Below are 12,104 nucleotides of genomic sequence, written 5' to 3'. Positions count from 1 at the left end.
GTTGCTAGTTCATTCTGTATGGTCGTTTACTGAATGTTTTTTGCTTGCAAGTTTAAGTTGGAGAGTTGCTCATTTATGTGATTTAAATTATTTTTAGTCTCATAATTTAAAACAATTGCCTCTTGAATTGATTTCAATATGGAAATAATTTTTTTCTGAAGTCCATTTACATTTTCTTGTTGATTATCCATGTTTCTTCCAAAGAGAAATAGTCCCGAAGCAACTTTCTCACTGTTTCTTAATATTTCTTGATAATTCTTGAAACTAAAAGTCAATATTTGTAATCCAGGCCAGCCAATTCAGAACGGTTTATTGTCTCCTTCATACAGATAAAACAGCATGATGATTTTTTCCCCCTTTTCCCATCTGCAGTCTGCAAAAATGAAAGTTTCCAGGAACAACAAAGCCTTATCTATGTCCAGGCTTTGTACCAAATTTTCTTTAAGCATAATAAATTGTAATGCCAAAGTTCACCACTAGATGTTAACATCCATCTTCCAACTTTTAAGTCCAAACTTATTTCACCAACTTTCCAAATAACTTTTCCAAAAAGAAAGTCTTAAAAATACTTTTAGTCCCCAAATTTGTCAGTTATGTCTCTATATTAAATCCAAATTAATCTTGTGGTTTTCTCTAATTTTCCCCCAAAGAAAGCTATTGGCCGCTTCTCTTTTTCTGAGAGAAAAAGGTGGGGGAATCCCCTTCTCTCTATCATCTGGGGGTATTCTTTACTTTGGGAATTTTTTTCCAGGAAGTTTTAAAATTATACAGGATTACGTTCTCACCCAGTTCCATCTGTATTGTTCAAAGGTTGCTAATTAGTGCTTATTTTGGGTTGTTGGCCAGTCTTCTGCTGGTTTGAAGAGCTTCTTCGGATCAAACAGAAGGGCTGCCACCACTCTGCGGTCGATGAGGGTCCCCTTCGTCGCCTCTCTGGGGCGACTTTAAACCCTTTTTAGAGTCCCCAGCAGAGCGAAATCAGATGTGGAAAACAGACCCCGTTTTCCTGCGCCTGTAACGCCATGACATCTAACCGGAAGTCTTGTTTAAACACACTTTCCATCTTGGGCAAGAATCCCAAAATAAAAAACGTACATATTACCAAGCTACACATGAATATAACAGGTGATCACAGTGTGATTAGTGTACGATGCTGTGTGCTTCAAGATGTTTTAGCAATGTAGCAGTTGACAAAAGGCATTGGCAGTTGTCCTGAAATGATTGTATTTCCTTTCCTGCTACTTTTTTCAACATTAACTGCAAGTTTTTTTTACTTTCTTAGTGGTTTTATGATACCCGTGCTTCCCATATTACCCCACAAACTACTTAAAAAGGAAAGAGACACTTTTTTATATTGGTGGGTACGAACAATCTGTTATACATAGGCAAGATTCTGATAAACTATCCATTACTAAAACCGTACTTCTGGTCTACTCACTTTGCTGGATAATGAGTCTTGATAGCTTTTTGTTAAGCTTATTCCTAAACGTCTTTTGAATACATAATTTACTACATGTGCAGCAGAATAACTCATTTGTCAGTTAATTACTAGTAAATGTGCTTTGAGATACATTAAAATTTCTTGTATTCTCAATCTTAGAAATCAGAATCACTATACAGTTGCATGGAAAAGTTCAGAATAAATTGTATGCATCTGTGAATCTCTAAATGAACAGAAGCCAACAAAACAATTATGTTGTACAATTTAAACACAGCATCTTTCTGCAAATCTGAATACACACTATGCATATGCAGTTTTTTTTTTAAAGTGAATATGGCAGATGCATAACTGAGTATCCTTTCCGATAGAATTTCAAGCACCTTTGCTAGAAGTAACAGCTTCTAGGATTACTTTTTTCCTCACTCTTCTTGCATAAGTCTTTAAACTTAGAAATATTCTTAGGTCCATCTGTATGCAAATGTTTATTTCAAGTATGAGAACAATGGCCATTCCAAAACCATTGATTTTGTTTTCCTACAAGGACTTCATGGTTAATTTGGGTGTATGTTTAGGACAGTTCTGCATCTGAACAGATCTGACATCTGAAAGTGTCCCAACATTATGCATAGAAAGTGCATTCAAAATTCAACTTCTGTTCACTATTTCATTGCAATATATAATTTGATTAGGCATGCATAAACTTTTGCATGCAACTGTACATATTGCATATCAGTAATTTCTACTTAAGTGATGAAAGTTTTTCTGCTAACATGCCAATTTAGTATATATTCAGGAGAAGGATAATATTAAAATATACTTGCAGTCGATAATGATAGATCTATATCATTCTGCAAACCGTACGTATCTGTCACAAATAGCTTATCGTACACATGGGGGCTGGCAACATAATGCATGCACGCACAATTTAATCTAAAAAAATAACAATTTTTTTCCAATAGTAAGGAGATATGACAAAACAATATAGCTAAATATTTTTAACATTAAAGATCATATGTTGTCATTTTCTGGTGCTTGCATTTTATGATGGAATTCAATAGCTAGGGAAAATTGCATACACCAGTGAATACAAGTCACCAATTACAGTCCTATTTAACACTTTCTTACTAATAAAGTAACAGAAGTACAAATACCACTGTTCCTGAAGCAGTACCTTTTTTCAGCCTGATGAAACCTCATTTTGTGCGACTTTTATCACGGGATCTCTCATTGAGTTAGATGAATATATCAAATATATCAATTTACAATATATGACCTTTACTACTTTGCCCCAAAAGGGCACAATCAAGACAAAAAGTCATTGTCAAAATTAAATGCAAGACACTACAGTTAAAAATTATTGATCCCCCTCTGCATATACTAATTACTTCTTACATACAGACCATTCATACAAAGAGATGTCCGTGACACCATTTCCCACCCTTTAGGAAAAATAGAAAAGAGATGGTAACTTCATTGGGAAGAAAACTGAGGAACAAGATTGCAATGAGACGACACAAAGAAAAGACAAAGAAGGAAAGAAAAGACAAGCTGCTGGGCTCTTACAGGAAGACTGAAATCAAATAGGAAAGCTGACCCACTTGAGCAGGAGTCAATTTTCAAAGGCATTCATATATAACTGCATGTCATAGTCATCTATACCTCCTGTTCATTTTGCTCATTTCCAATAATGTCTTCTATCCTTAGTGATGCAAAACAACTCTCTGTTTAAAGGTAAGCAGTGAACAATTAACAATATTTAGATTAATTGCATATTACTTTAGCATCATACTATTCTGACACCTTTATATGAATTAAAGCACATGAGATGCTAAGCGGCATCAACAAGGAATGATTTCCAGTGATCTCATTGCATTATTGGTTGTGCATGTATATCTTGCCACCATCTTTGTTTCACCACAGTGCAATCGCAGCTTAGGATAGGACTTGAACAGAAGCATAAACAAGATGACACAAACAGTTTGAAAGATTTCAATGTGGAAATATCTATATGGCATTCTTCTTGTTGCCCGGTTATTAGGTAGGCTATCCTTGAGGACTTACATTAATGAAAAGGTACTATATATAATTTGATGCTGTAATTTATGTTTGTAGTTTGCATTGTCTCCACATTATATACATTCATTTAAAAACATTTTCACATTGCTCTATATGCTTTATCACCCATCCGTTATTTTCCTCTGTATCCCATTTCATTTGATAAATCAACTCTATATAATGGGGCATTATTAAGAACTCTAACTAGTATCTATGTGATGCTTATTAATTCTTTCAGATTAGACTGCTATTGTTCTTTCACAACAGCTACCAATGCAGGCCTTAAAGTACGGCTATGCAATTTATAGCCAACCTTTGATACTAAAGCTATAGTGCCCGGTTCTTTCCCTTCTGTGGGTACTTGAAATAATGCTTCATGTTCATAAGGATCAAATTTGGCTCCGAGAGGATTCAATTTCACCAATCCATGTTTTTTAAACACTTTCTGTATTTGAACTTCAGTCATGGCAAGACCTTCATAAAGATTTTTCAAATGGGGGTTTTCATCTTTTAGTTCTTCTTTGGGAACAGACTCAGTTGCTTTTTCCAGAACATCAGCAACTTCCAGTAAGTCCTTGCAGAAACTCTGAATTCCTAGAATGCAAAACCATAGTAAAATTATAGTCAATCCTTAAAATATAGATGAATATTTCAACCACATGTAAAAATGGCATTTGAAAATGAATTTTCACTACATTTTGATTTTACTATAATAAATTGAAGCTGAGAATCAGCTACATCCAGAATGAATCATGATCATGCTGCACATCAGAACAAGTTATCATAACTAAGTGCATTCATTTCAGTGGGACTACAGTATGACTTTTTAAATATAGATCCAATCAATGGATATTATTATGAAAACATTACCAATAATTTAAGTCTTTCCAGACTCAGTTCCAAATTATAACAGAGCTTCTCTATGGTAAAATAGCTGCACTCTACTTTTTCCTCTGTAGAATACCAAGTGATCTGTGCTAAAGATTATTAGGCAAATACAGTTTGTCATTGCAGATGACAAAGTCTTTATTTTCTGAAATTATTTCCTATTTTTTTAAAAAAATAAAGAATCCAGTTCTCATATCTTTTTGTTTCCAATTCTTACGAAGCCCAAACCAAAGAAAATCAAGCACTGATAACAGTCCCAGCAGAAAACTAAATAGTTTTAATTAATAACCATTACATGAATAAAAAAAACACTAGTAACTATGGTGTATTTTATAATTATAATTGGTTGACTTTTAACAATTTACAATAACTGAGTTCACACATTGAGCCAAGAGCATTCAATTGATATATGGATAAACCTAGTCGAAATTAGTATGTTCGGGCTTGCACCTGCATTCTAATTCCAATAAGCAAAATGTGAATATACCATATAATTTTGCTTCTTCTACCAATTTCTGAGTTCTCTGCCGGAGATTCTCTGCATCTGCCAGGGCACGTTTATATTTATCCTAGAACAAAAAAAGAAGTGTAATGACACAAGGTAAAGTATAAAGTCAGTCAAATTATAGAACTCCTCTCATTCCATCCCCATTTATATCCATTTAACTTTTCAAATGAGGTTTTAAATTGTATTTTATTCTGATTATTTTGGAAGTCCCAAATATGTGTTACTATAGGTTCAGAAGACATGCTAAACTTTCAACCCTAGTTAATGAATCCCAAGCAATGGAGGATAGGATGGACATGCATACATTCTCATTAATCTACTCTCATTAACCCTTTGTTGTGATTTAGGATGCAGTGTGAACACTGTCAATGAGGTATATCAATCATACCTGGCTAAAAATATAAAACTACTATTGCAGCAATTTGTATGTTAAATGGGATGATGGGAGAGACATAATACATCACTTATTTTGCACAGAATAATGTTGCTTTGTTTTGCACACACCAAGTTATGGTTTATGGCCAATTTATGGTTGATCTATGAGTTTATGGTTGATTTGATTAAACAATGAGTTACAAACCATCATCACTTAGCATAATATAGGTCAGTGATGGCGAACCTTTTAGAGACCGAGTGCCCAAATTGCAACCCAAAACCCACTTATTTATCGCTGGGTGCCAGGTGGGTGTGGCTGTGGTCATGGCAGACTGGGTAGGTGTGGCCACTTCGTTGTTGCTTGTGGGGAGGGATGCCTGTGGGGGGCGGACAGGGTTGGGAGAGATCTAGGGGGTCTCTGGCAGGCGGGCGGTGGGCAGGAGGCTCATCCTGAGGGGTGAGGCGAGGCATGGCAAGGCAGGGCGGGGGTGCAATTGTTGCAGGGCAAGATGAGGCAGCGGCCAGGGCGGCTGCTGCCTAACACCATCGGCCCCCGCACACAGAGACCAGTGAGTGCATAGGGGCCAACAGTGTCCGTCAGCAGCCACAGCCTGCCGGCCCGTCGACCGGTGCACTCGGGGGCTCTGCAGCCCACCCCCAGCAGTTCAGAGAAGCCGCCTTTGAAGCCTCCCTCTGGGGAGGGAAACCAGCCATGCTGGGATGCATCCGGCCACGTGGGACCTCAGCAAGTTAGCAGGCGGCTGGTTGAAGAGGGACAGTTGCCATTTCCAGGGCATGGTGCGCGTGCCCAGAGAGGGCTCTGAGTGCCGCCTCTGGCACGCGTGCCATAGGTTTGCCACCACTGATACAGGTAATCCTCAATTTATGTTGGCAACTGCAACTGGAACTCCTACAATTCCTCCATTCCCAGTTGCTGCTGTTAAACAAATCCTATGATTGTTAGGTAATGCAACATCCTGCCACATTCCCACAAACAAGTCAGCAGGAAAACTGGGAGGAAATTGTGATCCCAGGCAACTCACAAGCAGGTAAGTGGCTGCTGCCCGGTGGAAGAGGGTACAAAGGAATGCAGGGAAGGTACACAGTGAGGCTGGGGAGGATGCCTAGGGATGCAGGAAAGGCTCTGAAAGAAGGTGCAGGTCAGGGAGGGTGCATGAAGGTGTGGGTTGGGGATGGTGTGCAGGGGTAGCATGGCAAGGGTCTAGTGGATGCATGAGGGTAAGGGGCAATGCGAGGGCCAAGGAGAGTGCAAAGGGATGCATGATGTGAGAAAGGTGCAGTGTGGGTTGGGGAATGTGTGAGCGAGACACAATGGAAGTTTGGGAGGGTGCAAAGGAACTGTGGCAAGAATTGGAGAAAAAATACACAAGAGAGATGTGGTACAGTTGGGCAGGATGTGCAGGAATGCACAGGTGGCCAGTGTGTTCCAAGCACAGAAAGGTTAGTGGAGGGTACACAGATGGAGACTCATTCGAGTAACTTGCGATATTCCCTCTCAACTTCCCCACTTATTTTCTTGGGAAGCCGGCAGGAAAGATTGCAAATGGTGGTCAGATGATTGCAGGGTGCTGCAACTGGTTGTACTAGCTGGCTGCCATAGGCTCCGATTGTGATCACATGACTGTGGGGGTGCTAGAATGGCTGGAACTCTGAGAACCAGTCTTAACCATCATTCCTTCAGCATCATCGTAACTTCAATTGATGAATAAATGGCTGAAAGTCAAGGACTAGCTGTATAAGAACTCACTCTACCTGCAGAGATACAGGCAGTCATCAGTTAAAGACTATAATTTGGACCAGGAACTATGTTGCTAAGTGATTTTAAGAATCACAAATTTTAGTTTGCACTGCGACTAATCATTAATTAAAATTTTTATTCACATAAACTAAAAATTCTACTTGTTCCAGATGTGATCCTGTTGCCCAAGGTTGCTTAGCAGATTGTCCAGTCACTCCTATATGTCCTTTCTTTAAAACTGGAAGCAATGGAAAACACCTTTCTATGGCATTGGAATTAGTTTTTAACCATGATACAGAGAATCCTCAACTTGAGACCATTTATTTAACAACCATTCACTTACAACGGCATTGAAAACAATGACTTATGACTAGTCCTCAAACTTATGATTATATAGCGTTGCTGCAGTCACACGATCAAAATTTAGGCACTTGGCAACCAGCATGTATTTATAACAGTTGCAGCATCCTGGGGTTTCATGATCACTATTTCTGATGTTCCCAGAGGGTCAATGGCGGAAACTGGGTTTAAAAAAAAAAAAAAAGCATGATTTGCTTAATGACTGTGATATTTTTTTTTAATTCAGGTGCAACTCACTTAATGATTGCATCATTTAGCAACAGAAGTTCCGGTCTCAATTGTGGTGATAAGTTGAGGCCTACCTGTAAAGCATTAAACCAGCAGTCTTCAAATTTGGCCCTTTTATGATTTGTGGACTTCAACTCCCAGAATTCATCAGCCAGCATGCCTGGTTGAGGAATTCTGGGAGTTGAAGTCCACATGTCATAAAAGGGCCAAGTTTGAAGACCCCTTAAACTGTCTTCCAGAACTGACTTTTCACTTAACTCAGAGGACCCCAACCTTTTGGGCACTAGGGATCGGTTGCACCCTAACCCTAACCCCCTCCTCCATCACTACTCCATGTGTGTCCCTCCCAAAGCTGCGCATTCAGTGGAAGAGCACCATCACAGATAGAAAACCACCCATCATAAACAATGAGTTTGCTTAACAACCGTGATGTTCACTTAACCAAAGATTTGTAAAATCAGGTCACATGATCCACTTTATGACCGTCATGATTGTAATTGCTAGGCTCAATTATGGTAAAATCAGGAGCAGAAAGTAGGCTGACTATATACATACATCTCTATCATACCCGATTTGTAGTATTCTATTTTAAAAACAAAAAAGCAGGCATGATCCCGAACAGTAACATCCTTATTACAGTATTACAGAATGAGAAAGTTGAAAGGGACCTTGGAGGTCTTCTAGTCCAACCCCCTGCTTAAGCAGGAGACCTATTTCCATGAATGATTCTAATCCTCACAGGCAATCTTCCATAATAAAACTGAGATTGCAGACTGACATTTGGAAATCTATTCACCTGCCCCAAAGTAGACCAAAATGATATTGAAGGGAATGGAGGCAGAGAGTAATATCACCATTTATTTTTTGTTAAGCAACCATTCTGTGGCTGGTTGGCTATGCCCAGTGTTAGCTTTAAAAAAATGAACACACCCTGTGACATCTGGTTCAGCTCCATTAAGATACAAAACAATTATTGTTTTCCCTACAATAAATAAATATTCTTACAGTTATTTCCTTTAATTGCTCTTCCAGTTTAGTCTTTTCCTCTGTTAATATATTTGCACCAGAGCAAGAATCAGGTTTTTGTTCATTGTGCCTCTGGCTTTGTTCTTCTTCCAAATTTGGTCCAGTGCTTTTTTCCTGGGTCATTGTGCAAAGCAGCTGAGTAGACCTAAAAACAAGATCAGAATCAGTAAAATTCTAAAAAAATAGGGATATGAGTGGATACAAATCCAGAGTATTTTAGAGCAAGAAAAAAGATGTTTTGTATTAGAAAAACTGGTAATATGCTGCTTAACACACTCTGACCCCAAACCACTTAACTATGTGGGGTTTTTTTGCCAATGGCATACAAATTAAGTCTTTCTGGGAGATCACTTATCCTTGTATTAAAATTAGTACTTTCATCATCATTGCTTTTTTTCTTGCAGGTACAGGGTCCGCTTTTCGGATCAACATGTGCCCTCTTGTGCAATCAAACAGTTGTCCTTTATTTGACATAACAATTCTCATTTACTTCTCCAATTATTAAAATAAAATAAAAAATACTGACATTAAACCTGTCGTCACATCATCTACAAAAGCACTTTTCTATGATAAGTTTACCATGACCACTGTAGATCCCAACATGATTCTAGAAGCTTTTATTCTAGTCCTACACCCATCATTCTATTTCAAAACGTTATTCCATCCCAGGGACCTGAACTGTTCCGTTATTCAAATTCCATGCCTATTTTAGCAAAAGTGGACATTATTCCAGCCTGCTTACAGTCTTTCATTAGTACTATCCAGTTTTTCTTTTTTTAAATATGACCTACTTTAGGAGGCTTTTAAAAATAAGAAAACAGGAAGAATGATTTTAGCTTTGGGTATAATATATTAACATAACATTAAAACAAACAAGAATCTAGTCCTTAAAATAATATATATCAGGCAACAATTTCAATCCAATCCTTGGCCTATTCCATCTTCTTTCACAGTCAGTTCTGTATTTTATTTACAGAATAAAATTTCTCAATAAAGCCCAGATACCAAGTTATTTTGAGTGACCATTATATACTATGGACATTTAGGTCCTTTCACTATGACCAAGCAAACTATTTAATTTCCTGCTTTACATACAGTCCGGGATTTTAAAAACCTAATTTTTACTATTTTGGCCAGTAAAATTGTCATGAGGTAAAATTGAAAAAAAAAAAAAAAAGAGGAGTGGAAGGAGAAAGAAGTAATCCATAAGCCTGGCTTGCCTGCTGGGCTAAAACACTACCTTTTGCTTTTCTTTTGGAGCCCTTAAATTAGTTTTGAAGAGATTTAGTAAACAGCATTTCTTGATACGCACGTGCTTTTCAAAAACTTAAAAGCTATTCCCTCGAAGCATCGCCAAGAAAATCCGAAAAGCAAAACCAGGGAAGGTCGTATCATCTCTCCCACCTTCGCAAGAAGAAAGTGGCCCAACTCTACACCCACGTTTCGTCACTTACAGGACAGGCCTTTCTACCCGGCCACCTCCCTTCCTTCCGGTTCTCTCGGCACAGCACTTTCCCAACTCCTCCAAATGTCTTATTTGGTTGGAAGCCGTCCCTGCGGTACACGCCACTCTGGGAAGACTGGCTACCTCGCCTTCCTAAAGACCGAGAGGCCCTGCTCGAAAAGAGACGCCTGGTATATATAGTCGCCTGATGATTCCCAGCCGTGCTCCTCTCCCAGAAAAAAAAAGAGAGAGAAGCGCCGCCTCCATTTTCTCCCTCTTACCGCCGCGAAGCCCCGGACAAGAGAAAAGCCGCTCGCCCCGCCAGGCGCCGCGCGCCGCACACGACAACCGCCGCCATGCCGCCACCTGGGTCCCTTCCGCTTAACTTCCAACGGAAACGGATCCCGTCAAATCAGAGGGCGCGTCTGTCGTACTTGGCGGCTCACTTAGCCAATTAGGAACGCCATTGGTACCACGTGCCACGAAGAGCGCGCTATCGTCTTCCGCCGCTTAAGCGGGGTCGGTCTTCGATTTAAGGAGAGGAAGTATAAGGTGTTATCGGCGGAGGCACGGTTGCGTAGCAACTCTGTTTCCCTACGAATTCAGAAGAAAATATCAGTTCTTCGGCAACGTACTAAGTCAAATTTAAACGAATGATATTTTAGGTGCCTGGGTTTCTTTCTTTTTTTAAAATGTGTGAGCGTGTGGCTTCGAACCGGTGGTGACTCCTGGCGACTACCTGGACTAATCCTTACAGTTTTCTTGGCAAGATTTCGGAAGCGATTTGCCACTGCCGGCCTTCTTAGAGGTTGAGAGAACTGAGCGACTGACCCAAGGTCACCCAGCTGGCTTTGTAGCTAAAGCGGAACTAGAACTCTCGGTCTTCCGGTTTCTAGCCGGGTGTCTTACCGATGTTTAATTTGGCTTTCTTATACCGAACTGACTCTCTGTCCGGGTTTCTACATTTAACTTGAAACAACCAGAACATGCGAATAAATAATAATTTATTAGCCTTTAGATAGTATGTGCTGCAAATCTAAACCAATTTCAGACAAGAGCTATGTAGAGTTTAGCAATAATTTTCTGAAAAAGCTCTAACAGATACTAAACTAAGTCACGTTATGGTTGAATTTACATGACAAACATTAACTATAGCTACATCTGGTCTGAACTTTGGGTACCTGACTTGCTCACTGATCCCATGTCAGAGTGTCATCCCTGAGGTAGCTACACTTTCTTGAGCTTTTAAATATTTAACAAAACAGATTACCAAAAGGTTTAGCTTCTCTTACCCATTATTGCTGTCATTTCATCTCTCCAAATCAATTAGAACGGAGGGATGAAAATACCTCCTACAATGCAGCTTACAGAGCCTTCTAAGTTCACTTTTTATCTGCCTGCCTACAAATCAAAAGGCAAGGTTAGCCTGAAGTTTTCTTTCATTTTTTGATATAAGAAGTCATGCCTAAATCTGGATATCAGCAAGCAAATGCAATATTGAAAATGTTTCTACCATCTAATGGATATTCTGATTTTTACAATCTAGATCTTATAGTTCTATTTAACTTATTCTTGTGCTATTTAACTTATTCTGGGGGGGGGGGGCTTCTGAATTAGTTTGGCCATGATCCTGACTCAACCTACTGGGCTTGCAAGACCCAAGGGCTATTAATATCCTAACCCATATAAACTGGTCATTTCCAGGCCAAAGCTTATTAAGAATGATTACAAGAATGATTAAGGGTCTGGAAGCTAAAACATACAAAGTATGGTTATAGGAATTGGGTATGTCTAGTCTAATGAAAAAAAAAAAAGGACTAAGGGGAGACATGATATCAGTGTTCCAATATTTGAGGGGCTACCACAAGGAAGAGGGGGTCAAACTATTTTCAAAGCACCAAAAGGCAAGATAAGAAACAATGAATGGAAACTAACCAAAGAGAGAAGCAACTTAGAACTAAGGAGAAAATTCCTAACAGAGCAATCAACCAATGGAAATCTATCTTTCCCCTTCCCTCCC

At 39.1% G+C, this 12,104-nt stretch overlaps 1 protein-coding gene across 1 annotated transcript; it reads right to left on the bottom strand.

Annotated features, from left to right (window-relative positions):
- Positions 1 to 148: 148 nt before the first annotated feature.
- Positions 149 to 10,496, bottom strand: GRPEL1 (GrpE like 1, mitochondrial). The gene is made up of 4 exons (XM_039326024.1): positions 10,366 to 10,496; positions 8,620 to 8,785; positions 4,872 to 4,953; positions 149 to 4,090 (listed from the first exon to the last, which is right to left on the bottom strand). The coding sequence occupies exons 1-4, from the start codon at positions 10,440 to 10,442 to the stop codon at positions 3,744 to 3,746; spliced, it is 672 nt and encodes a 223-aa protein (XP_039181958.1). The 5' UTR covers positions 10,443 to 10,496; the 3' UTR covers positions 149 to 3,743.
- Positions 10,497 to 12,104: the final 1,608 nt, after the last annotated feature.

This window comes from Crotalus tigris, unplaced genomic scaffold, assembly GCF_016545835.1.
Source record: "Crotalus tigris isolate CLP2741 ecotype Arizona unplaced genomic scaffold, ASM1654583v1 scf7180000024339.11422700, whole genome shotgun sequence".
NCBI lineage: Eukaryota > Metazoa > Chordata > Lepidosauria > Squamata > Viperidae > Crotalus > Crotalus tigris.
This window is presented reverse-complemented; position numbering and strand designations above follow the sequence as displayed.

Bases quoted from the DNA above. Each gene is read 5' to 3' on its own strand.
- GRPEL1 (XM_039326024.1), bottom strand. From the start codon at position 10,442: ATGGCGGCGGTTGTCGTGTGCGGCGCGCGGCGCCTGGCGGGGCGAGCG. The intron at 8,786-10,365 runs GTAAGAGGGAGA...TCTTGTTTTTAG, and splicing joins TTGTCCGGGGCTTCGCGGCG to GTCTACTCAGCTGCTTTGCA. The intron at 4,091-4,871 runs GTATATTCACAT...TTTGCATTCTAG, and splicing joins AGAAGAAGCAAAATTATATG to GAATTCAGAGTTTCTGCAAG.